This window comes from Pseudonaja textilis, chromosome 9 (assembly GCF_049901715.1).
Source record: "Pseudonaja textilis isolate UNSWEBS1 chromosome 9, rPseTex1.2, whole genome shotgun sequence".
Classification (NCBI taxonomy): domain Eukaryota; kingdom Metazoa; phylum Chordata; class Lepidosauria; order Squamata; family Elapidae; genus Pseudonaja; species Pseudonaja textilis.
In genome coordinates, this window is record NC_141998.1 from 13,557,936 (window position 1) to 13,584,967 (window position 27,032).

The window sequence follows — 27,032 nt, forward strand, 5'->3', positions numbered from 1 at the left end:
ATGGCGATGTGAGTTTGACACCCCTGCTGTACAGCAATATAGCTTAATGGGATATGTGAGCCTGGATAACACTTCTCATCTGCATATAGCTCAGAAAGGTCATCTAGTCCAATCCCCCGTCCAAGCAAGAGATGACCCTACAGTGATGGCTAACCTTTCCCACATTACATGCCAAAAGTGAGCACGTATGTGCACGTGCACACACTCATGTGCCTGCACCCATGATACAACCCCTATGCATGCGAGAGCGAACCCCTGCATGCTCACCGTGTACCTCTGTGCATGCACACATAACTGCCCACACCGCAAGCCTCTGCACATGCACACACAACCCCCTGAATGCCGCATGCCTCTGTGCATGCACATGTGTCTCCCACGCGCACATCCCATGCATGCGCAGCAGATACCCAACAGTCAGCTGGCTGGCTGGGGTGCGCATGTGCAGTGGGGCTCTTCCGGGCAACTTTTCAAGTCACGGCCCTACACTATTTCAATGTTTTCTTGAAAGCCTCCAGCAATGAAGCTCCCACAACTTCTGGAGGCAACTTCTGTTCCATTGATTGACTGTTCTCACTGTCAGAAAATTTATCCTTATTTCTAGGTTGAATCTCTCCTTGTTCAACTTCCATCCATTATTCCTTGTCTGGCCTTCAGGTGCTTTAGAAAATAGCTTGACCCCTTCCTTTCTGTGGCAGCCCTTCAAATATTGGAACCCTGCTATCATGTCTTCCCTGATCCTTCTCTTCACTAGACTAACCATGCCCAGTTCCTGTAAATGTTCTTCATGTGTTTTAGTCTCCAGTCCCCTAATCATCCTGGTTGCTCTTCTCTGCACTTTTTCTAGAGTCTCAACGTCTTTTTTATAGTGTGGTGACCAAAACTGGATGCAGTACTCTAGGTTTGGCCTTACTAAGGCTTTATAGAATGGTACTAGTACCTCACTTGATCTTGACTGTATCTCTCTGTTAATGCAATTTAGGATTGTGTTGGCTTTTTTTTTTTTTTGGCTGCTGCTGCACACTGCTGGCTCATATTTAACTGGTTGTCACTAAGATTCCAAATCCCTCTCACAGTTATTGCTATTAAGCCTGGTTTCAACCATTCTATATGAGTACTTTGGGTTTTTCTTACCTAAGTGTAAGACTTTACTTTTCTCTACATTGAATTTCATTTTGTTAGATAGGGCACAGTATTCAAGTCTGTCAAGATCCATCTGGATCTTGAGCCTGTCTTCTAAGATGTTAGCTATTCTTGCCAATATCATCAGCAAATTGGTAAGTTCCCCTTTTATTCCTTCATATAAGTCATTTATGAAGATATTGAAAGTACTGGGCCTAAAATGGAATCCCACTGCTTACTTCCCTCCATGTAAGCATAGACTCATTAAGGACTATTCATTGAGTATGGTTTGTAAGCCAATTATGAATCCATCTGATGGTGATGCTATCTATCTCACTTTTTTCTAGCTTACCAAGAAGTAGGTTGTGGTCTACTTTGTCGAATGCCTTGCTGAAATCTAAATATATTGTGTCCACAGTATTTTGCTGGTCTACTAATTTAGTCACTATGTTGAAGGATGAAATAAGACTGGTTCAGCATGATCTGTTTTTAACAAACCCATGCTGACTGCTAGTTATTAAATTACTCATTTCTAGGAATTGGCAGATCTGTTTTTTTTAAAAAAAATATCTTTTCCAGTACCATCCCAGGTATTGATCTTAGGCTAATAGGTCTGTAGTTTCCTGGGCCTGTTTTATTTTTTTCTTTCTTTTTTTGAAGATGGGAATCACATCAGCTCTTTTCAGTCTTCTGGTACTTCCCCACTGCTCAAGGATTTTTGAAAGATGTGGTAGTGTTTCTAAGATGACATTCACCAGCTCCTTTAGAATTCTGGGATGTAATCCATTAGGTCCTGGTGATTTGTATTCATCAGATCAGACAGGTGTTCTTTTACTATTTTAACTTTTGTCTCTAGTCTGTCTTTTACAGTTATGTTTTTGGTAGGTTGGGCTATAGGTTCTTTTGCATGAAGATTCTGGCTATCTGCTGATATTCTGCCTTAGTTGTGTGTCCTTCTTTCCATTTTTTTGTACTTGTCCTTTTTGTCTTTCAATTTGTCAGAGACATCTTTGTGCAGCCATGCTAGTTTCTTCTTGGATTTCTTGTTTTTCTTTCTCATTGGTATTGTGCTGGTCTGGGCTTTATGATCATATTTTTCAGAGTTTCCCAAGATTCTTGAATTGTTTTCCCCTTTAGGATTTTCATCCAAGGAATCTTTCCCAAGTTCTCCCTGAGCTTGTTAAAATCAGCTCTTTTAAAGTCTAGAATTCTGATATAATTGTGTTCTATTGCTTGTGTTTGTGCTGTGTTGAATTCTAGTATGACATGGTCACTCTCACCCAAGGTTCCTGTGCTTTCAATTCGCTCTATCAATTATGATGCAGCCACGTGACATAGCAGCCATGTGATCCAGGGCCAGTGGGTGAGTAGGGGAGGGGCTGCTGCCAGCTTGTAAAGAAGCTCTGCTGCTGGCATAGCAGCTATGTGATCCAGGGCCAGTGGGTGAGTAGGGGAGGGGTTACTAATGGCTGGTAAACTTGCTTTAAAAATCTTTAAAAACAGCCTTTCAGGATGTTTTTCAGCTCCCAATCCATGTCTCCTAGCTTTTTCAAAATCAGCTGAAGTTGGTTAACACTAATTCAAATGCAACTGCAGTATAATGCCTGAAGGAAATTCACCCACTGCTTTGATTCTTGCCATTGTTGGAAGAAATATCCTTCTGGGTTCAGTTCCAAATTGGGAAAAAGACACTGGATTAATGGAAGTTGCTTGGAAAAAGGTTTAATGGTGGACAGGACCACATACCTTGGAGCTCTTGAGTGAAAAGGAAAGAGATGCTGAGAGTCCCTTGGTTTTATGCCCTCTCTGGGCTTTGAACTTGCTTCCTGCTCTTCTGGCAAAAAATGTATTCTGATTGGTTGTCAGACTCCCATGGGGCCATGTGGGATAGCTTGGTTGAATTTTGCTGGGTGATGCAATCTTCCCAGGTGCCATGTGGTGAGATGGGTAGAAGGCTAATGTATCATCCCCTAATCCCATCACCCTGGTGCTGAAGAGAGGGCAGGGAGCTGCAGGAATCTGCTTTGTCTTTAAATACATGTTTCTCCTTTTCTTATCCAGGGAAATATAATATTCTGCCTTTTTAATATTTCCTATAATATTTCGTTCTTCTAGGAGAGGGGAGAGTGCTAACTTTCTACACCATATATAAAGTATATCCACCAATTTGGTTGCTGAACAATTTTGGTAGATATTCGTGTGTGTGTGTGTGTGTGTGTGTGTGTGTGTGTGTGTGTGTGTGTGTGTGTTTGTGTGTTTGTATACACATGCACAGGTGTGGCAAAAAGCAAATCAGTTTGTGAATTCTCTTTCAGGCTTAAAATCTTTAGTCCTGTAATCCCAAATAATTCAAAAAAGTAATCTGGTCTGCTATCCCTTCCCTGGAATTTGTTCATGTTTTTTGCAAACTATAGTCCAGCCCACAACAGCCTGAGGGACCATTATCCCTCCTTAATTCACCATTGGAGGCTGGAGGGGGCATTGTGTTGATTCTCACTTTCTTCTGCCTGCCTCCAATGTCTCTCAATGTCTCTCTTGGTGCAGTTCTCAGTGTGGTTTATTGTGTGGTCATCTGAAACATATGATTAGGAGTTATTTTGAAGGAAATCCTGTTTGTTTTATTCTTTTTTAATGGCCTATTTTAAGGAGCCTGAAGCTGCTGTTGTAATGAAGTTAGACAAGTGGCAAGGAAGTTTGTGCTCTTTTTCCCATTGGAGGAGAGGTCTTATTAAGTAAATAGATTCCTTGGGTTGAGCAAGTACAGCAAGGACAAAGGCAAAATGGACTGTTAAATTTCCCACACCCACCCAGCCACATGACCACCTAGCCACGCCCACCCAGCCACATGACCACCTAGCCACGCCCACCCAGCCACATGACCACCTAGCCACACTCACCCAGCCACATGACCACCTAGCCATGCCCACCCAGCTGATGCGCCCCCCCCCCAGTCTGAGTGTTGTGGTTCGCGGGCAGCAATCAGGAGGTTGTTCCCGAGAAGTCTGTGCTAGGTGTGAGTGAGAGCAGGATGATTCATGGAAGAACAGCAGAAGTGACTCGGGAGTAAGAATGCTAATTAATGACCCCTCTAGGGAATATAAGCTTGGTTGCAAATGGCTTTTGCCTTTGCAAAAGGCAAAAGTTCGAAGGAGTTAGTGTGATGATTACACACTCTGATTTATTGGACTAATTGTCTGCACGCCATCTGTTATCTACAAAGAGGGTTATTTGTGGAATAAAGCCGTGAATGTTTCAGTTTTGGAGTTTATCTGTGTTTGCTTTTCAGAAACTTTGGCTGGGTCAGAACACTGAGGGACTGTGAATCGGCCCCCTGTTTGAAAAGTTTGATGACCCCCGTTTTAGCCAATAGTTCATTTCTAGAATTCTGTGTTCTCTTACTGGATGTTGTCCTTTTGTTGGCAGTACAGATGAAAAAACTACTTTTGCACCTAAGTCCTTGATTTTCTTGCCTAGCTACTCGTAATCACTCAATATTGTTTTCAAGTCCTTATTTGTGTCATTCGTCCCTAGAATGTAGAAAAGGGTAATAATCTGTGGACCTAATTCTTTCGGTTAGGTTCTCAGCCACATCCTTGATTTTTACTCTAGGGCAGTGGTTCCCAAAGTGGGAGGTACCTCCCCCTGGGGGACATTGGGATGCCTTAGGGGGGCACTAAGAGGCAAGGGAGCTGGCAGGGGGGCTCCAAGAGGTGGCAGGGGGGTGTTGGAGGTAGGCCCCTTGCAAGGCACAATTCAGGGGTGGGATTCTACTGGTTCTGTTCCTGGTAGTTTGGAGAACCGGTAAAACAGGCCCCTGGCTTTCCTGCTCCTCTCCACCCACTCCTCCGTTCTCTGCCCAGTCAGTCCTCATTGCGCATGCGCAATAATCGCTGACAGCCACAGCAGCGCGTTGGAGAAGCGGAGCAAGCAAAGCCGGAGGTCGGTAATTTTTGCTGCAAAAAACCTTCAGACGCCGTGTGGTTTTTTGGTACTGCAGCCGCACCGGAAAAAAACATGCAGCATCTGGAGTTCTTTTGCAGTGAAAATTACCGATCTCCAGCTTTTCTCTGCTTCTCCAACATGCCACCACCACCATATTCTGGGCACCAGCCATGCAGGGACACCCCATTGACTGCTGCACCACTCCGCTCGGACTTGCTTGGGCAAGTCCCTCCAGTGTAGCAGGCTCAATGGGGTGGACTTGTAGGGCTGGTGTCTAGAATGTGGATGCAGTGGCACATTGGAGAAGCAGAGTAAAGCCAGAGGTCAGTAACTTTCTCTGCAGAAAACCTCCAGCAGCCATGTGTTTTTTTCGTTGTGGCTGCAGTCCAGTCACACCGAAAAAAATGCGGCGGCTCCATGTATTCATGACAAGGGCGATGTGGGCTGGCAGGGAGCCCAGCAACAACAACGGCTCAGCCCTGGCTTGCCTTCCCTGGCAGCTAGCCATGGGAGGAAGGTAAAGTCATGGCCATGGGACGACGAAAGAGGCAGTTGTGGGAGAGGAAATGGGGAGATAAAGGGCCGGCGCCTCTGAAAGGGAAAACAGGGTGATGCAGGATTAGCCCAGGCCTTTGACAGATTAGGCCACACCTGCCTGGGCAGAAAATAGGTAAATAGGTTAGGGAAGGGATAGAGAGAGGGGGAAAGAGAGAGAGAGAAAGAGAGAGAAAAACAAGAGAGGGAGAGGGAAAGGGAAAGAGAGAGAGAGAAAAAAGAGGGAAAGAGAAAGAAAGAGAGGGGAAGAGAGAAGGAACAGACAAGCAAGTAAAGAAAGAAAAAGGGAGAGAGAAAGGAAGAGAAAGGAAGAAAAGGGATAGACAAAGAGGGGGGATGGAAGGAAGAGACAGAAGAAAGTTAGAGAGGGAAAGAGAGAAAGAGAGGGAATGAGAGAAAGAAACAGGGAGGGAGGAGAACATGAATGGGATATGGAGGGAGGGAGATAGAGAGAAGGAAGAGTCAAGAAAGAAAAGAAAGAGAAAAGGAAAAGAAAATGGGAGAAAAAGAAAAAGGATAGACAAAGAAAGGAGGGATGAAAGGAAGGGACAAAGAAAGAAAAAGAAAGAAAGAAAGAAAGAAAGAAAGAAAGAAAGAAAGAAAGAAAGAAAGAAAGAAAGGGAGGAAAAGTGAATGAGATATCTAGTCAAACCACCTGGTCCAGCAGAGTTAGAAGGGAGTGTGTGTGTGTGTGTGTGCGTGACTGTCAAAACTCCAAAACCAGATCAAGTAGTTCTGGGGAGGTCAGTCATAAATTAGAACACTTACTAAGCAAGTGGCCATTAAGCGAGGACCACTTATCTTTGGTTTGTCAGTCACATGGCCATGCCCACCCTGTCCCATGACCACCAAGCCACGCCTAGCCAGCAAGCCATGCCCAACCAGTCACATGACCACCAAGCCATGCTCACAAATTAGGCCACATCCACAGAACCAGTTGTTAAGAAATTTGAATCCCACCCTTGGGTTGGAGGCACTAAGGATGAGTTTGTAGCATCAAGGGGGCAATGGACTGAAAAAGTTTGGGAACCACTGCTCTAGGAAGACAACATACCTTCCTAGATTGTAGGTCTGGTCTGCAGATGGCTGGTTCTGTTCCTTTGAGAATAGAATCTCCTATCATCAACACTCACCTTCCTTTTTTAAGGAGTGCAGTCTGGTGCTTTTCTGTTTATCCCAGGTGAGTTTGTTGAAGTGACTTTTTTTAGGGATATTGGATGATGTCTCCTTTCTAAGCGTTTGCATGTTTTCTTTGAGGGGGAGGTTATGGGTCTGAGTATTTTCAATTAGAAATCTGTTGCTCAGTTTTAATGGGGATGCCAGGAAGGACAACTGCAAGTTGGTTTGCCTGCTGAATGAAATTGATCAACTTGTGTTATCAGAGGTAGAGCTGACAGTTTGAATTGGGGATTTCTATTGAAAACACAAGATTAGGATGCTGCATCTTTGTTTTTGTGAAATAAGATCCTTGCATATAAATCTAAGATTGTATGGTGGTACTTTGGCACTCACTGTTAATTGGTTCTGGGAGGTGTGATGAGTACCAAAATGATGAATACCAAACAATTTTTTCCATAAGGAATAATGTAATGAGTCACAAGACAGCCAATACCAACAAGTTCTAGCTTGTGCTTCAAGTACCAAACAAACAATGAATACCAGGACATTTTCATGTCAAAATGCATTGAGTACCATATTCAATGAGTTTCAAAGCAATTGAGTACCAAGGTACAACTAGGTAGGTCTATGTGGACAAAACACCTTCTAATATAGAAAATGCATCTCCTGCATATGCTTCTCATGCTTCAACACTTTTAGGTGGTTGCTGTGAAAAGAGATTCATTATCTTTGATTATGTGTCCATGGAAAGAAAGCCTAGGCTTGACTTCTGTTTTGTGCTTCCTTTGGATGGAGCTGTCTGAATGTACAGAGCTAAGACTCTCAGAGAGGGTGAGAGTCTACCTAGAATGCCTGTTGATGGAAAAGCAGGAACTAGAAGGCAGAGCATTTGCAGCAGAGAGGACCGTGGTGGAATTAGAGCATACAGGTAGGAGAAATCAGAGATTAATCTTCCCAAATAATTCAGAAAGCAAAACTGTTCTGATAGTAAAAATCTCTGCTGCAAATCAAATCACTTTGCTTTGAAGCCAAATCAACAAGATAAGAATGGTTTTAAATTTGAAAAGGTTAAAATGTCTAATTCAAGAGGTGGTGATATGTCTTTTTTTTTAAAGACACAGTTAATTCGGACTCTGTTGCCTGTTCCACAGTGACTGTTTTTCAGAGGAAACTGCAAGATGCTAGCTGTTCTTTAGTACAGCCAGGAGAAAACCAGCAGCTTGCAACCTTGGCTCCTCAGCCTTCCTCTCCTACCCAGTCTTCAAGCAGGTAAATTGCATAGACAGAAATATTGTCAAAGTTGCAAAGTTAATCCAGAACAATGCTATGGTTGCATGATTCTGTTCTTAAGATATAACTTTTATTAAATCTGTTTAGCAGCATTCATCATGACTTATTCATATTGACTGAACTGCTGCCAGTTATAGCTTGAAAAAGTCCCATCACTAAATGGGTAACTGTAATAATCCCCTCTTAAATAACAAGTATCTTGTTAAACACCAGCTTCAAACTTACACTATGCTGGCTGCAGTTGAAAGGGACACTAAATTGCAAAAGCTGGAAAATTGTGGACTAGAGTTGAGATTATGTAACAATGAGATTTATGCTATTAGTTTACATAAAAAAGATTACTTCAGGAACTCAACAGTCTTCCATAGCCTGTTGCTAGGATAATTTGAATGGCATTTCCTATTCAGCTCCTAGACCCATCTTGCTATAGCTGTTCCTGTTAAATTCAGTATTATCCTTTGAATATGTTAGGCAATAGCTTTCAGAAATCTGAATGAGCATGGACATGCTGGTTAGGACATCGGAAAGGCCCTTTCTATCTCAAAGAACCAGCCTGTTGGAACTTCGAATTTTTCTACAGAAGTAAATTGAATGTCAACTTGTAAATCATTCCTATGCCTGTTCCTGAGTTGCCATAAGAAGAAGAGGGAGAAAAGGTCTGAGGGAGCAGTGTGGCAGATGAATGCCAGAAGCCCTATCTTGTGGAAATTGTAGTCTAGGCTACTGGATTTTCTGCCCGTGAAAATCCTTCATTGGAGAGTGTAATTGATGACACCCAGTCCCTGAATGTGTTTCGTTGGAGAATCTGATTTATAACACATCCAAGGGGTGATAGTAAATTACGTGTCTCAGAGTTGACTTCATACGGGTTAGTGCCGGACACGTTACTCCTAATAAATCTTTTGGATTCCTTTGAAGCTTGGCTCGAGGCCCATGATTTAATTAGGGCAATTGTTAGAACTCTGATAGCAAGCCAACTCTCAAGATTACTAGGGTTCTTGGGTCCTGGCCTCTCCAATCGCTCTCTGACATCTGGGGTGCATGGAGACAAACATAGGCAACCATGGCAAGAGGGGAGCTATCAAAAGAGAGCCTGCTCCAGGCGACCGAGGGAGAAGCAGACCTAGTCTTCAGCTGACAGAAGCTGACAGCATAATTATAGCCAGAGTGCAAACCCTGAATTCCAAAACCGAGGAACCTGTTCCAGTGACTGAAAGAAAAATGGATGAGTATTGGTGGAAGAAAATCCCTAAAGCAACTAAGTGCTTTAGGGTTGGAGTTTTCCCAACCACAGGCTCAGAAGGGGGAAGGCCCCTGAGAGAGCTGGGAAGAGTGGATTGGATGTGGGACTGGGCAGAGGCCAGGCTCCCAAAGCCCCTAACGGAACCCCTGGGGAGATGCATAGAGCAGCTGAGGAAGGAATTTGACCAGGCTACCATCAGAGGGGAGTTTTTACAGAGCCCTTTGAAATGAGGAGAAGCAGGCAAGACCACAGCCCCCCTTCTCCACCCACCAGAAGAAAAAGGAGTCCAAAGCTGCAGCCAGTGCCTCTCCCACACAGCAGGCAGCCCCCTCCCTCTCTATGAGCTAGAGCCAGGGAAGAAGGCCAGCCACCTCGAGTGCAGGCTTACAGAAGCCAACAGGAGGAGGGAAGAGCAGTGCTGAATGAACTACCCCATTTCAGGGGAAAATTTGATGGGGATTCAGACCAGCTAGTTCTATTCCTTGACTCAGCTGAGATCCACCTAGAATGCTATGGACACCTCTACCCATCCCCCAGAGACATGGTGAATACCATTTCTGAGGGGCTGGAGGAAGAAGCAAGAGGATGGCTAGCAACCCTCCACAAGAGGCCCCCCCACACACACCAATTGCAGTACATAGATGACTTCCTACTACTGCTAGAGGCCAGATTTGAGGAGGCAGAAGAGGACCCATATGCGGAAGATGAGCTCAGCAACCTAAAGCAGAGAGGGTGACCTATCAAGGAACACATCTGTGAATTCAGGAGTATCAGTGGGAAGCTACCCCTTTTGCCTGAAAGGATGCTAGTTCATTTTTTCAGAACAAGCCTGGACAAGCAAATTGTCCAAGTAACCACCTATCAGGACATCCTGAACCAACTCTCTGAGTGGTTCTAAGTGGCCATAAAAGAGAACAGGGCATTATACGCCAACGACATGAAAAAACCACCGGACACCAAAGAGAGAAGTCAGCCAGACCAGAGAACACCCAGCCAACAGGGAACCACAGCACCACAACTGGCCCCAAAACCAGCCCTCCCATGAAGCCCAATTAAATGCTACTGATGTGGGGAAATGGGTCCCATGGCAGCGACATGCGCAGCCCCAGGCCCAAAACTAAGGCCAGAATCACCACCCAGGGCACAACTGGAATGAGGCCCCAGATGTGCTACCAACACATCCCAGAAGGCCCTTCAGGCTGCAGAGGTCCCTCCCCACCCAGCTGAAGAGGGAGGGAAACCCAGGCAATGATGACCAGTCGCCAGATTCCTATGACACTGAGGACGAGGGCAAAAATGAACCAGTGGTGAGTGGACTGGTCTCCCCTTTTGTCTTCCCACAGCCCCAAAAACAGATGTTCAGGGGACTTTCCAAGCCCTAATAGATTCAGGCTGCATTAGGTGCCCGATCAACCTAACCATGGTCCTGAAACTGGGGATCAGAGCAGAAAGGCTGGCCTACCCGATCTGGTTCAAAAAGGTTGATGGGTCCCTATTGGGAGGGGGCCATGCCTCTCACTTAACTGAACCAGCAAAGCTAGAGCTAGCAGAATACTGGGAAACAATTCGATTCGTAGTGGCCCCCAAAATGACATATGCAATCATACTGGGACTCTCCTGGCTAGACAAGTGGGGCCTGACCATCTGGTAGCTGGGGGGCAGCTGCAGACTGAGGATAGCAAAGGGATCCCAGCCACCTCCTCACCATCAAGTAGAAACACCATCCACACAGGGAACCCTCCCAGTGGGCTCACCAGAACAACTGGCAGCCACCTCTGACAAAACCCCAGAGGTCAGACAGATCCCAAGAGAATATAAGGACCTCGCAGAGGTATTCAGTGAAACTGAGTGTGATGTCCTACCTCCCCATCATGAGACAGACTGCACCATAGAAATCATCCCCAGGGCAAAACTACCAAAGCCCAAAATGTATGCCATGACACCCCAGGAAATGCAAGAAATGTGCAACTATATAGACAAAATCTGAGCAAGAGGGTTCATTGAGCCAGCCAAGCCATGGGTCACAGCCCCAGTCCTGTTCAAAGAAAAAAAAGGTGGGACTATGAGATTATGCATGGATTTTAGAACTATAAACGAGCTATGTGTACACAATCTATACCCACTCCTGCTCATGAAGGACATGCTATCTCACCTGGACAAGGGGAAGGTCTTTACCAAATTAGACCTCAGAGAAGCATACTACCAAGTCTAAATCAGGGAGGGAGGTGAATGTAAAACAGTGTTCAACTGCCCCTTAGGGAGTTTCCAATTAAAAGTTATGCCTTTCAGACTGCAGCCCCCCCGGCGGTGTTCATGCAGTTAATAAATGAGGTGCTGTATGAGCACCTCTATAAGGGAGACCTTGTCTACTTGAACAATATCCTCATCTACACTGAGACCATGACCTATGACCATGACCATGACCTATACCCCTAGTCTGCCAGGTACTGGAAAAACTTCTAGCAGCAACCTATACAACAAACTGTCAAAATGTGAATTTCACTATGCACAGTTAGACTATTTGAGCTATTGAGTCTCAAGTGAGGGCATAGAGATGGACCCAGCCAAAGTACAAGCCATCTTAGGCTGACAGTCCCCTTGCACCTGAAGGCAGCTACAAAGCTTCTTGGGGTTTGCTAATTTCTACTTACAATTCATCCCCTTCCTTCACAAAGATTGCCAAACCCATGATGGATCTCCTAAAGACAAATAGCCCAGGAATGAAACCCCACCAGGGACAACCCCTACAGTAGGACCTAACCTGCCAAAGGCATTTGAAACACTGAAAGAACTGTTTTCAAAAGAACCAGTGCTGAAGCATCCTGACCCCAAACAACTCTTCATCATCCAAGCAGATGCCAGCGATGTGGCAGTGGGAGCAGTATTACTCCAAAGAAATAAACCAATGGAACCTACAGCCCTGTGCCTACACCTCCTTCAAGCTCATGGACACAGAGAGGCGATGGGATGCATGGGGAAAAAAGGCTTTCACGGTGAAATAGGCACTGCAAACCTGGCACCACATGCTGGGCAGAGGCCATTAGAAGTCTGACCAACCATAAAAATCTGGAGGCCCTTAGGACCCCATGAAAACTATCACCCAAACAACTCCACTGGACTCAATACTTCAACCAATTCGACTTCCTGCTAAAACACATCCCGGGGGAGGAACTTTCTGTCTGACACCCTCATTTGTGCCAGTACAAATGTGAATGGGAGGAGGTTTTAGATGCCATTGTCCCCTTTACCCAAATAGCTGCCCAAGTGATCACCAGATGACAACACTGCAACCAGCAAGACCAAACTGCTAGCAATCTAACTACAAAACTCAAGGGCAAACTGCTAGCAGACCCCTGGTTCTGGGACACATCTTGACAAAAAGGGATGACCTAGCATGGAAGGGGACAAAACTTTATGTCCCAGAATCCCTACACAACCTAGTCCTTCAGAGGAGCCACGAGGCCAGACCAGCAGGTTACTTCAGGTTCTTAAAGACTTTACACTTAGCATGGAGGCAATTCTGATGGCCTGGCATAAAGAAAAATATTGACAGTTATGTGAAAAGTTGCATCATCTGCTCTGCAATGAAAAAATGACCAAGAAAACCCTCTGGACTATTGTAGATGGTAGCAGAGTTGATGAGGCCACAGGAGGAGATTGCAATGGACTTTATAGTGGAGTTGCCAAAAAGTGGGGGGAACATGGTGATCTGGACTGTAATAGACTTATTCTCCAAATAGGCGCACTTCATACCCTGCAGCGGACTACCCTCAGCACACCAATTAGCTAGGTTGTTCCTGAAGCACATCTACTGCCTGCATGGAGTACCAGGAAGAATTATCTCAGACAGAGGAGTCCAGTTCATGGCTAAATTCTGGGGGGAGTTCTTGCAGTCTATTGGGTCATCCCAGGGTGTTAGCTTGGCCTTTCATCCGAGTACCTATGGAGAGCAGAGAGACTCAATGCCATGGTAGAGCAGTACCTGAGGTGCTACGTGAATAATCAGCAGTCCAATTGGGCGGACCTGCTCTTTGTGGAGATCATGTAAAATAATGCTGTTCCCAGTAGCACAGGACTAACCCCCTTCAGGGTAGTGAATGGCACTTCTGTCGAATTCTGATTAGAGTCCGCGATCGAGTGCAGCTTCGATCTGAGCTCTACTCATCAGAAGGTCCCAAACTAGAACCACCCTGCAGAAAGGGGGACCACCTTCAGAAAGGGGGACCACCTACTGGGTCAAGGGGAGCTACATCTCTCCTCCTTGGCTAGGAACACACCCGCCAAAGACAGGCTATAGTGGTAGCCTAAAATGACTACCATAAAGACGGGAAGCTGTCCAGGAACTAAGGTTGTGCTGGACTGGTGAAGTCATGAACAGTGTGTAGACCAGGTGAAATATTTTGGACTTTAAAAGGTAACCCCAGAAAATTACAGAAAAGAATTCTGGTTACGGATTGTGTTAGTGGTGATTTGAAAGAGAGAGAAATTGGAAAATGTAAGAAACTCTTGGAAAAGACTTAAACAGAAGTGATAGAACTCAGAGAAAATTTTTGACTACAATAGAATAAGAAATTGAATTTGGTGATTATACAGAATTTGGCACTAATTGGGTATTGTTCAAAATGCTGGAATTGACTATGTTAAAAAGAAAATAACAGCAAATTGGGAATTAGCAGTTAATAAAAGCTTAAAAAGCGGAAATTAAAAGGTGGAAAGTAGAAAGTGGTTTAAGACAGCCACCTAATGGTAAAGGAAAATTTTTACTAACTCTATAAAAAACATGTGGTCTAACTAAGGTGTGAATTTAAAAAGAAATAAAAGAAACTTTATTATAACAAAACTCTGAAAAATGGAATGTTAAAATTTTACAGCAAAGGAATACCCAAGATAGTACCCCGGGATTGATTGGTGGTTTTGGAATTGTTTGACAAGGAATAGACTGATTAAAACTAGAAAATAAAGTTTTATGGACATTGACTGTAATATGCAAAGAAATAAGATTGGAACTGTAAAGCTTAAAGGAAATGATAAATAAAAGCTTGGAAATATGGAGCAACATAGCAGAAAAACTAGAAATGGTGACACAAATCATAGAAGAACAAAGAAAGCCTAAGAGGGAGGAGTTAAACAAAGAGGAAATCAGTTTAAAAGAACAATGGAAACAGAAACTACTACAAAAGGACAAAAAGGGAATTAAACTTAAATTTTTAATGACTGACATGATAAATAAAGGGGAGAATTTTTTGAAAGCTAAACAAAGGAAGAGGAAATTACAGAGGAAAGACCAGAAGGGGGAGGAGGTCAAAACAAAAAAAACGGGGAAAGAAACTGTGGAAAATAACAAGGAAAAGAGGGGGAAATTAAGAGAAAGGACCAAAAAATGATAGAAAATGGAAAGCAAGTTAAGATGAGAAGAATTTATATAGTCAGGAGAATAAGAGACAATGGTTAAAAATGGGAAGGATGGGGGACTCTGCATGGAAATGTATTTTAGTAGTCAAGAATATAGATATACATATGTTAAGGGGTTTGGAATTAATATTTTATTAAGAATTATTGTTAAAAATAGATAAATAAATTTAATTGGAACAGATATGGAAATAAGAATTTATTATAAGATCATTATTTAAGATATAATAATGTGATGAGGAAATGTGATGAATATAGAGTATGCAAATTAAAAATGATTTTATTGTCATTAATTTTTATAATTGGTGAAATGGGAATAAAATGGACAATACAATTTGTTATATAAATGTTTTTGGAATGTATAAAGAAATTAATATGTAATAGGGAAAAGGGAATACCATCTGGAATCTGATAGAAAATATATGTGCAGATAATATACACAAATAGGGGAATATTGATATTAGAAAATATAAAGGTAATAGTAAAGTTAAGAAAAATGTAAAATATATTGCTATAATATGATGAGGAATTTGAATATAGAATATAGTAATTTTAAAAATGGCTATACAATTACTAGTTTTTATAATTGGTTAAAGGAAATAAAATGGGAAATGTGTTACAATGTAAAGAGGGTGGCAAGATTGAATTGACAATGAAAGGGGATAAATACTGGATAATATAAATTAAGATGAATTTTTGGAATGATGAATGGAATAACATAATGTGATAAAACCTGCAAATATGATGAATACAAGAAAATGTGCATAATGAATATAGAGATTGATTAAGAATATAGATATTATAAAGTAATATATGAGAATATTAAAAGGAAAATTGGAATAGATAATGATATGAAATGAAATTGCATAAGAAAGCTAAACATGTAATCATAGTCATGTTTGTATTGGAATGTAAAAACCTGGAATCACATTGTTCACTCAAAGAGATGTTTAAAAAATAAAAATAAAAAAATTATTGAAAAAAAAAAGGATAGTGAGTGATATGGACTTCATCCCAATGCCTGAGTATATAAGAGATCCCCCCTCATCAGTCAGCTTGACCGATTGGATGTTAATGCTAAAAGCAACTTGGGAGAATGTTTAAAAAGTGCTAGCTAAAGCGGTGCAGACTTATAAGAAACAGGCAGACAAACACCGAGCCCTGCAATGGCCATTCCAGGTGGGAGAGAAGGTCTACATCTCCACAAAATATCTGAGGCTGAAACTCTCTAGCAAGAAACTGGGGCCAAAGTTTATGGGACCATAAAGATTGCACCCAGTCATGGTGCAATTGAAATTGCCCTGATTGCTAGGGAAGATACACCCAGTATTCCATAATAGCCTATTAAAACTCATGGTCAGTGTTTTGTCGGGTAGATCGGTTCGCATTGAGAGGCGAGACTTGGGAGTGAACATTCAGCTCTTTATTGTGAGTTTAAGAATGGAACAGAATAGGCTTGTGAGCCGCTTGGCTTTGTACAGCCGGCCGGCGGCTCGGCAGCCAATGGCAGCGCTTTGAATCTCCCGCAATCGGCTCGGCCAATCGCGGTAGATTCTTAGCGCTCCAATCACAGGAGTTCAGTCAGCCAATCACGTTGCGGTCCGGGTGGACCAATCGGAATGCGAGTCTTCAAGAATGTTAATACAGAACACCCCTCCCCTCATGGTTTCATCCGACGCAGCGTGGTGACGTAGTCGCGCAGGTAGGCGGGGCTCTGTACCTGCCTGGTTGACCTGCATGGCTCAGTCCCTGTGTGATCGTCAGCTGGTTCGGACAGGCTCCGCGTCGCTCTCAACCCTTTCGATGGAACCGCCTGGAAGGGTGAGCCGGGCCTGTCGCTGCAGCTCCCGCCCGGATTATCTGGGTCGGTCGAGGTGCAGTTCCTGCTGCTCCCGCCTGGTTTTTCTGGGCTGGTTGAGCTGGCTTGGCTGTACCTTCCAGGTGAAGCTCCCGTCTGCGACAGCTCAAGGTCTGCTGGTGAGTATGGTTGGTTTATTTGGACGTTGCTATCTTTTGGTGGGGAGTGTTCGGCTTGCGTTTGGGGGTGAACCGCTGGCGTTTCCGGCCTTTTGTCGTTCCCCTGCTTGGTTGTTGTGGTTCCCCCTCCCTCTCTGCTTTCTGTGGTTGTTGTTGTCGAGGCGTCGGGGGTGTTGGCGGCTAGCCTGGACCGTAGCTGGTCGATGTGCCGCTTCCAGCTTCTTCCATCCGTGGTTTGGAGTCTGTATGACCGGGGGCCGGTTACCTGTGTTATTTGCGCAGGTACCCAGAGTGGGTCTCCTGTGAAGTTCTTTGCATAGACTGTGTCCCCGATGTTGAGTGCCCGGTGCCAGCTGGAGGAATCTGGGGGTTTCTCCGGGTTGTAGGTGGGGTGTAGCCGGTCCAGCGGGGACCTCAATTTCCTGCCCATCAGTAGTTCTGCTGGGCTTTTGTTTGTGGTCGTGCTGGGCATAATATGCTGTATGAGTAGCATTCTGTTTATCTTTTCTTGAATGTCGCCGGTTTCAATTTTCTGGATGGTTTTCTTTGTGTATTGGATAATCCGTTCCGCCCGTCCATTCGCCACCGGGTGTGCCGTCGAGGTTAGGGCGTGTCTGATGCCCCGCTCGGCCAGGTATCTTTCAAATGCCAGTGCCGTGAACTGCGGGCCGTTATCCGACACTAAGACATCTGGCAATCCATGTGTCGCAAAGAGTCTGTTAAGCTTATCGATGACTGCTTCTGTTGTTGTTGTCCTCATGGTGCTTACCTCCAGCAAGTTGGAGTAGGCATCCACGGTGATGAGGAATGTATGCCCCTTGGTCGGCCCGGCGAAGTCTATGTGTATTCGCGACCACGGTCCTCTGGGGGTTTCCCATTCCAGGACTGGAGCGGCGGGGGTGGTGGATCTCATCTCTTGGCACCTGTTGCACCTGGCGACCCATGTCTCGATTTGCTTGTCCATCCCTGGCCACCAAGCATAACTTCTGGCCAGGGCTTTCATCTTGACAACGCCCGGGTGCCCCTCATGTAGCATTGCCAGTACCCTTTTCTGTAGTGTCTCTGGTATAACTACCCGGTCTCCCCAGAGTATGCACCCTTGTTGTGTGAACAGCTCGGTTTGCCAGTTCCTGAAGGCTTTGAACTGTTCGCTGCCCTCATTTTCTGGCCACCCCCGCTCTACCCAGCTCAATACCCGCGCCAGCCGTTTGTCTTTATTTGTTTCTCGGGCAATGTCTGGCACGGTTAAGAGCGGGCTGGGTAGAGTCTCTATTTGCAGGGTCATTGTTGTGGGCACTGGGACATCGTCTAAGTCTGGTGGGGGTGACCGGCTTAGTGCATCTGCGTGCGGGATATTCTTGCCGGGCCGGTGTGACAGTTCATACGAGTAAGCGGCAAGGAACTCGGACCACCTTGTCATCCGGGGTGACAGGATGTTTGGGGTGGCCTTGTTCCCTGCCAGTATTCCGAGTAAGGGTTTGTGGTCCGTAATGATTGAAAAGGTCCTACCGTAAAGGTACTCATGGAACCTTTTCACTCCGGAGACGATGGCGAGGGCTTCTTTGTCCAGCTGGCTGTAATTTCTCTCCGGTCTGGCCAGCGTTCTTGAGAAGAAGGCGATGGGTGCTTCCTTCCTGTTGGGTAGGGTGTGGCTGAGGACTGCTCCGATGCCGAAGGGCGACGTGTCGCATGTCACTGTTAGCGGCAGGGTCTCGCTAAACTGGATCAGGACTGCGTCTGATGTTAGCAGGTTTTTTGTCTGTTGGAATGCAGTCTCCTCCCGCTTCCCCCAGGTCCAGGTGGCTGCTTTATCGAGTAGCCGGTGCAGGGGTTCCGCCACAGTCACCTTCTGGGGTAGGAAAACATTGTAAAAGTTAAGCAGTCCCAAGAACGCCTGTAGTTCCACCTTGTTTGTTGGTGTGGGGGCTTCCTTGATGGCTCTGAGTTTCTTTCCGATTGGGTGGATTCCATGCCGGTCTAGGAGGTACCCCAGGAATTCGACCCTCTTGGTGTAGAGTTGGCATTTGTTTTTTTTTACTTTAAGGCCGGCGTCTTTGAATTTTTTCAGCACCGCCCTTAAACGGGTTTCTAATTGTTCCTTGTTGGCGGCTGCGACCAGCACGTCATCAAAGTAGGGGACCACTCCTTTTATTCCCTGGAGGAGTCTTTCCATGAGGCTTTGGGAGACTCCTGGGGCGACGCTGACTCCGAATTGGAGTCGGTTGCATCGGAAAGCCCCCCGGTGTGTGACAATCGTTTGCGCTTCGGCTGTCTCGGCATCGACCAGCAGTTGCTGGTAGGCTTGCGCCAGGTCGAGTTTTGCAAAGACCCGGCCTCCCCCCAGTGAGTGCAGAAGGTGCTGTACTACTGGGACGGGGTAGGCGCTTTGCTGTAGCGCGTGATTGAGGGTGGCCTTATAGTCACCGCAGATTCTTATGGAGCCACCAGGTTTGATGGGGGTGACTATGGGCGTTTCCCAGCGGGCATGGTCAATTGGCTCTAAAACCCCTTGCGCGACGAGCTTGTCTAGTTGCTCGTCGATTTTCGGTTTGAGCGCGAATGGCACTCGCCGCAGTTTGAGGCGGATCGGGGCGACGTTAGGGTTAAGGTTGAAGGAGATAGGGGCCCCTCGGTACTTGCCTAGAGAGTCGTCGAAGACCTCCTGGAAGTCCCTCACGAGCGTCGCTTCCCAGTCGGCCTCGTCTGTGTGGTGGATGCCCGTCACTTCTATTCCCAGCAGGGAGAACCATTGCAGGCTGAGCAAGCTGGGGCGGTCTTTGGCTACGACTGTGAGTGGCAATACCTCGGTGTGGTTTTTGAAGGTGACTTTAAAATGTCCGATGCTGGCCACAGGGATGTGGTTTCCCTGGTAGTCCTTCAGGATTAGTATTTGGTCGTCTAGCTCGTGGCAGCGGATGGTTGGCACTAGGCGCTTGATTGTGCGCCAAGAGACCATGGAGAGGTAGAACCCAGAGTCCACTTCCATCTCACAGGGCTGGTCTTCGATGCTCACCTCCACGTGTACCTTTCGGGCGTCCATGGTCGATGAGTGGCCGATGACGACTGTCTGGTGGGTTTCTTCGTGCCACTGTGCTTCGCTGAGTCATCTGCTGTGGCCGTCGCGGCTCCATCGGCTCTTGGTTTGGCGGTCTCGGTTTCTGGGGGGGGTGCCGTCTCGTCGTCGGGGGCTGCTGCCTCGTCACTGTGGGCTGTAGTTTTTCTTGTTCCGGTACACCTTGGCGATGTGCCCCCGCTTCTCGCAATGCCGGCAGATGGCATCGAGGAAACGGCATTCGGAGTGGGGGTGGTCGCCGCCACAGCCGGCGCAATGGAATCCTGACTTATGTCCCCTCCGACTTATGTCCCCTCCGCCTGTAGCTGGTGGATCTCCTCTTCCTCTTCATCAGTGTCGGATTGGGGGTCAATGTCGCCGTGATGTGTGGTTGTTTCTCGGCGGCTGGCTTCTCTGGGCCTCGCTGGTGCCGGGGTCGCTTCGTTGCTTGGCAGTCGTTCAGTTGTGTTTGTCTGCCGCATCCGGGCTGCCGATTGGCGGGTGGCCTCGGCTGCAGTTGCCTTGGCGAGGGCGTCGGCTAGGGAGATGTCGCCCTTGGCCATCAGCCGGCTCTGCAGTATGGGGTCTCTGAGTCCGAGGACGACTCGGTCACGTAACACCTCGTCCAGGTCGGCAAAACCGCATAGACCCCCTAGGTTCCTTATCTGGGCCACAAAATCGCCTATGGTTTCGCTCTCGCGCTGATCTCGCCAGTAGAAGTCGTGCCTACGGATGAGTATGGGCATGGCAGGGGCATAATGGCGGCGCAAGATGGGCTCGAGGTCAGCCCAGTCCATTTCTTTTACGTCGGCGGGCTTTGCCAGCGCCTTGGCCATCTTGAATACCGCGGGGCCACAGTGCATCAGGAACATGGCCCGTTTCCTCTGCCCGTTGCCATCCTTGAGATTGCTGCATTCCAGGAACATCTGGAAGCGATTGGTGTACGATTCCCAGTCCTCGGTGGCTGGGTCGAATGGAGCGGGTGGCGGGGTGCTGCTGGCCATCTTGTGGGTCGTTGTGCGCCATTTGCCATGTGCTGGTTCGTTCCTCGCCTCACGATCCCACCTTCGTCGCCAGTGTTTTGTCGGGTAGATCGGTTCGCATTGAGAGGCGAGACTCGGGAGTGAACATTCAGCTCTTTATTGTGAGTTTAAGAATGGAACAGAATAGGCTTGCGAGCCACTTGGCTTTATACAGCCGGCCGGCGGCTCAGCGGCCAATGGCAGCGCTTTGAATCTCCCGCGATCGGCTCGGCCAATTGCGGTAGATTCTTAGCGCTCCAATCACAGGAGTTCAGTCAGCCAATCACGTTGCGGTCCGGGTGGACCAATCGGAATGCGAGTCTTCAAGAATGTTAATACAGAACAGTCAGATCGACCCTGAGGCCCCTACCTCATGAGCCCCCAGATCCTGTGGTCACAGGATGAGGTGCAGTGAATCCTCCATTTGAGGTGGCACAGGAGACAACTCCAATACTTAAAGTGGAAGGACTACCCCTTATCAGAGGCATCTTGGGTAATTCAAGCTTGGAGGTGGTCGCAATCCTAAATTCTATACCTGCACTCAACTTGTTTTTGCTTTCTATGGGTCTCTTTCAAGAAGTGAGGGGAGCTGAATGTCAACTTGTAAATCATTCCTATGCCTGTTTCCAAGTTGCTATAAGAAGAAGGGGTGAAAGGCCTGAGGGAGCAGTTCAGCAGATGAAGGCCAGAAGCACATTCCACACTTATCTTGTGGTGATTGTAGCTTAGGCTACTGGATCTTCTGCCTGTGAAAAGCCTTCATTCGAGTGTGTGACTGATGACACTCAGCCGATGGATGTGTTTCGTTGGAGAATCTGATTTATGACACACCTGGGGTGTGTGGGGGGAAACAGGGTTATAGGTGATAGTAAATTACGTGTCTCAGAGCTGGCTTCATGTGGGTTAGTGCCAGATATGTTGCTCCTAATCTTTTGGATTCCTTTGAAGCTTGGCTCATGGCTCATGATTTAATTAAGGCAATCATTGGAACCCTGACACTGAGTGAATTCCATAGCGTGGCTGTTTAATTTAAAATATCTCTTCATAAAAGGAGCACAATCTTCTCTGCTATTGTCCTACTATAATCATCTTGATTTGATATGCCCATGTGAACAGAGTTAATACCTGTGTGTGCTGAACATCTCACTAAGATTTTTTTAATGCTTAGCTCAACTTTTTTTAAATTCCAGATTCTTCTTTAAAATCAACAAGAAGTCTGCAGAAAAGATCACAGAAGCAAACTTGCAAAAACAAGGTAGTGTTTTTGGTACTGTACTTAATGTTTAGCTTTTATGTGACTTGATGGGGAAGGAGATCACCATATTCAACTTAAAGGAAACAGTTGAGCAGAGAATGAAATTTGAAAATGACATTTCTACCTTTGCAAAAATCATTCCTTCAAAATCATCTGGGAATCTTGTCCTGCTCATTTCTACACTATATCTAACATTTGATCCACTTATTCTGGCTGGCATTTTAGAAGATGAACCTAAGTAATAATGGAAGAGCATGCAGTGACTCATCCATCAAATGTATAAAGTATAGATGACACATCTGGATCAAGAGTGGGCAATCTTTGGGCATTATATGCCTTCTAGCACAGTGGTTGCCAACCAGTGGGCTGGAGACCACTGGTGGCCCATGAGAAAATTTTGGTGGTTCACAGAGATATGTCCCCCCCAAAGCACCCCCCCAAAGCAATTAATCCAGGCTGCGCGGGAACACAAGGCTACGCCGCCCATATGGCCCTCCCACCTGCTGGCCCCCACTCTTCAGCTGAGCGCAAATCTTACCTTGAGTAGAGCCATCAGAGCTGGAACTGGAAGGTAAGACCAATGGCAGGAGAGGGAAATCCACCCCGGGGTGGCTTGCTGACATTGGTGGGAAAGTCGGTCCCATATTCCAGAGCTGCAGTAGTCACAGGACTGGCCCTTGGTTATCCCGGAGCAGCTGCTCCTCCATCTGGGTGCGCTGGCCTACCATGGACTGGAGGAGCTGCTCCAGGATGACCAAAGGGCCATTCTTGTGACTACTGTAGCTCTGGAATATGGGACTAGCACATGATGGGGTTGGAAATCTCCACCGTAGTGGATGACATGTGTAATGTGCAAATTTGTGGGTGGTGCAGCCCTCACTGGCCAGGATGAGGTAATGGTGCTGTTGCGGCAAGAGAGGGGTGGCAATACTGGCGGGCCAAAGAGGCAATGGAGAAGGCTGGAAGGTGCGGGAGTGCTGCGCTACTTGCATTTGTGCAGCATCAACATTCCACCTTCACTCGAGGAGCCTGGCTGAAGTTTCCTGGGTCTCCCGTGCTTCAGCGCTTTGACTCCCAGGGACAAGAGTTTGGCCAAGCTACCTGCAAAATCATCCCTCTCTCTAGGAGTGCTCACAGAGAGAAGCAGCCAGAGTCACTCTCATCTCTCAAGAGCCCAACTGGTTTCCTGCACTGCTTCTGCAAGCGCTCCTCAAGAGAGAGACGATTTTGTGGCTTGGTGGGCATGGCAGGGGAAGGATGCTGTAAATCTCCAGTCAGAGGTGGTATTTGCTGGTTCTCTGAACTACTCAAAACTTCCACTACTGGTTCTCCAGAAATGGTCAGAACCTGCTGAATATCACCTCTGTTCTAAAGGGTAAAATAGGTGCTTTAGGTCTTGCAGTGGAAAAGAACATCCAAAGCATTTTTATGACACTAGCCTAAATCCTTTTAGGTGACGCTATCTTGCCAAAGCAGAAACTGAAGAAAAGACTAGTAAAGATTCATCATCAAGTTTTGTCAAAACCAGCAACCAAGTCTAGAAAGGTAAGCGTTTGTTTACTTCTCCAAATAACATATAGCAGAGAAGATGAGGATGGTCACACTTGGAATAGACCTATACACCCCAATGACAATTTTGGATGTCTTCTTGGATTCAGTTTATCTACCTTAATTTTGCCTCCATGTGACCATATCCTTGCAAACACTATCAAATGAAAAATTGTAGGAGTAAAATACCTAGTTCTCTGGACTGGTTTATGAAGTAGTGTACAAAGAAAAGAAGTTGTCTTTGGTGGAAATGTGCAAGAACCATTACTTAGGCTAATGGAACTTTTTATGTCCAAAAAACATGAGATAACATTTAGAAAGTTATCAGGCAAATACTGGCTTCATTTATTGTAGTGTGTGCAGAACAATTTGCAGGATTCTATTCCTGTGTAGCCAATCTCAATAAAGGGAAGTTCTTGACTTCCTGTGAAGCTGATTTCCTGGTCTAGTCTACTTAGTGAGGCTGAAAGATAGGGGTTTTACACTCTTAACAGCCTTTATCCCCAATATGCTATCATTATTAGCAATAGAACTCAGAGTTATATACCACTTCACAGTGCTTTACAGTTCTCTCTAAATGGTTTACAGAATCAGCATATTGCCTCCAACAATTTGGGTCCTCATTTATCGACCTCAGAAGAATGAAAGGCTGGGTCAACCTTGAGCCAGTTAGAATCAAACTACTGGCAATCAGCAGAGATAGCTTGCAGTACTGCATTCTAACCAGTGCACAACCACACAGCTCCATTTCAATGAACATCTTAGCATGATGAGCAGTTTGTCCCCATGAAAGGCTAAGACTTACAGAAATATTAAAACAAATGACTTTCTAGCTTCTGCTTGAATAGATGCGTTGGTCCATAAACACTCTAAGTAGTTCACTGTCAAACTGTTCTGATTCTTCAGAAGATGTTTTAATCAACTTCAATCTTCCCAGTTACTTAAGAGCATTATCTCATATCTTGGACTCAGACCACAGTTCAAGTTGTGGCTGCTTCTGTGTGACTTTCCTTTGGAGAGAACATGAAAACTGTTATTAGATCCTTTTTGTCAGTCTTCTCAAAGTTACTCTTGTGTTGAAAATTGATTTCTCTTTCACAGTGTAACTCTGCTTCCTGCCTTTGCAGGTTTGCTTGTCAAAGATAGAGGGACAACTTAATGAATGCAAGCAAGATTTATCCCCAACTACGAACAGTCCTGAAGCAGGTAGGAATGATGGATGGTTTGGGATGTATAAGGAGGTAATAGACTGTAAGAACATCAACATTATCATTTTTGTCCTCAGATTCCCATCAGTTTCCCGAAGCTTCCATGACTGACAAGAATCACAGAAGTGCAGCTTCTGGTGATGAACGTGCATCCATTCATAAAGATGATGATGATGACCATGTCCATAAGTGGTAATTACTAACTGGATGGCTTCTCATGTTTTAAAACAGGTCTATTAGCTTTAGTGAGAGGAGAGATAGCATGTAAGATTTTTATTCTGCCACATGATAAAAGTGCATGCATTTGTATTTCTATCCATATACTTACATATGCACATAGAGCAATAATATCAGCTTAAATGTTCTATATAGCTTGTTTTTTTTTAATACTGGTAAGTATATTTACTAGAGTACAAGAAGAAGATACTCTGAGCATAACCAGTACTCTTTCAATGATCGTCCCACTGAATTTAAGAAGCAGATTAAATCTCCTGATGAATTTCTTGACCACCCTTCAGTCAACCAAAAGCCTAATATTAAGGATCTAATATTGGAGAAATTTGAAGTAGAAAACGTAAGTGGATCATCAAATGATGCATCTTTGTTAAGTGGAGAGGAATGCAAGGAAAATGAGAGTCATGAATGTGTCACTAACAAACCTACAGATTCCACTGATCACAACATTTCTCAAAAGCCAGAAGTTCCAATAGACTTTCCACAGTCTGCTGCTGGGACAACAAAGTCCACCAGAAACCCACAACTAATTTCCCTTGTTGCAGGGGGAATTCTGGAAGCTGATAGCCTGAGCTTTTCTACTGTCTACAAATGTGATGACCCAGTGGCTCTGAAACCAATGATCAGCCAGATTTTGCCTGCCGAGGAAACACCACGCAGCTTTGGTCTTTTCCAAAAAAAAACAGAAAAAGCTGCATTTGTGTCTAAGCAACTTGTATCTCCAGTCAAGGCAGAGGAAGAGGAATTTTTTTTTCTGGAGAAAAATGAAGCAAATGTTCACTTACCATCCACTTCCATCAATTCCTCAGAAATGAAAACAAACTATTTGAAAGGTGCATCCAAGGTTAGTGAAGCACAAGATGAGTCATAGATCTCTGTAAAGCATGATTCATGCCGTTCTACTGAAAATGAGCTTGGGGGATAGTTCCTATCTCAGATTTGCACACCAGAGAATTGCTGCCACTATGAAAATATCTCTCTTTTGAAAAAATATGGAATCCTTTCTGTCATCTTACCCACTAAAGCAAAGATTTAACCAAGGAAATGAACTTTAGGGCAATGCATCCTGATGAAAGCTGAAGACATAAGCCCTACCTTGTTACCCACAGAAACCATAAACCGATCACAATGCTGTCCATCAAATGACACCTGTCTTGAAAATTTAAATGTTACTCTCACCTTTGTTGGATTTAATAGGGAAATGTGCTGACAGTTAAAGTAATTGTGTACCTATTGCAAGAGAATGGGATATGGTGGTGGTAAGCTTAAATATTGTTTAATATTTAGCACTATTAGCAAAGTTGAACTACATATGTAGAATGTTATATTCCTTTCTTAGATATGCTAAATTGTTAAGCTAATTAGAAAGAATAACAAACTGTTTCCTATATTGTCAACGTAAAATAGGACAAATATTTACACTTTTACTAATCATTTTTCAAAATAATGTTACTTTCTATATATTCTGTATAAGTGTTATTCAGGAACTGGGCACACAGTGGTGCTGTTTTAACACAGTAAGTCTGCAGCGTACAATATGGAAAAATGAAGTTGATTTTAAGATTCTAAGAGCCTATTTCAGGTTATGAGAATCAGTTTTCAAGGAGCCATTTTTGCCATTTTTTCCTTCTTACTGTGTGCCTAGACCAGCCTTTCTCAACTAGGGTCCCACAGGTAAAATGACTGGAGAAAACAAAACACTTTTTAAAAACTGTGTAGCATTAGTATTCTTAGTGATGGGAATTTTTATGTCACTTTGCTGTTATAAATGTTGGAGAATATGCATAATGTAGATTAGCAGTGTATTGTGAAATTTTGTATATGTGTCTTATTTTTATCCAAGTTTCCCTAAGACCTGAAAATTATTTCAAGGGATTCTCCAGAGTGAAAAGGTTGAGAAAGGATGATCTAAATTCTTGGGAGTAACATCCTGAAAGTCAAGATGAGGAGAGGATTCTTGTAGCTTGACTACCATAAGAATGGAAACCCCCAGATCCTTCAAATGTCAAATAGCCCCTTTAAGATCAGCCTTTGTGATTAATATAAATTGGACTTAAAG

The 27,032-nt window shown here is 45.0% G+C and overlaps 1 protein-coding gene across 1 annotated transcript; it reads left to right on the plus strand.

Moving 5' to 3' along the window:
* On the plus strand, positions 1–26,765 carry LOC148125039 (uncharacterized). The gene is made up of 7 exons (XM_087938756.1): positions 1–8; positions 4,984–5,058; positions 21,919–21,983; positions 23,437–23,528; positions 24,659–24,737; positions 24,817–24,931; positions 25,519–26,765. Exons 1-7 carry the CDS (start codon positions 1–3, stop codon positions 25,535–25,537), a joined length of 453 nt encoding a protein of 150 aa, XP_087794882.1. The 3' UTR covers positions 25,538–26,765.
* The last annotated feature ends 267 nt before the right edge of the window (positions 26,766–27,032 follow it).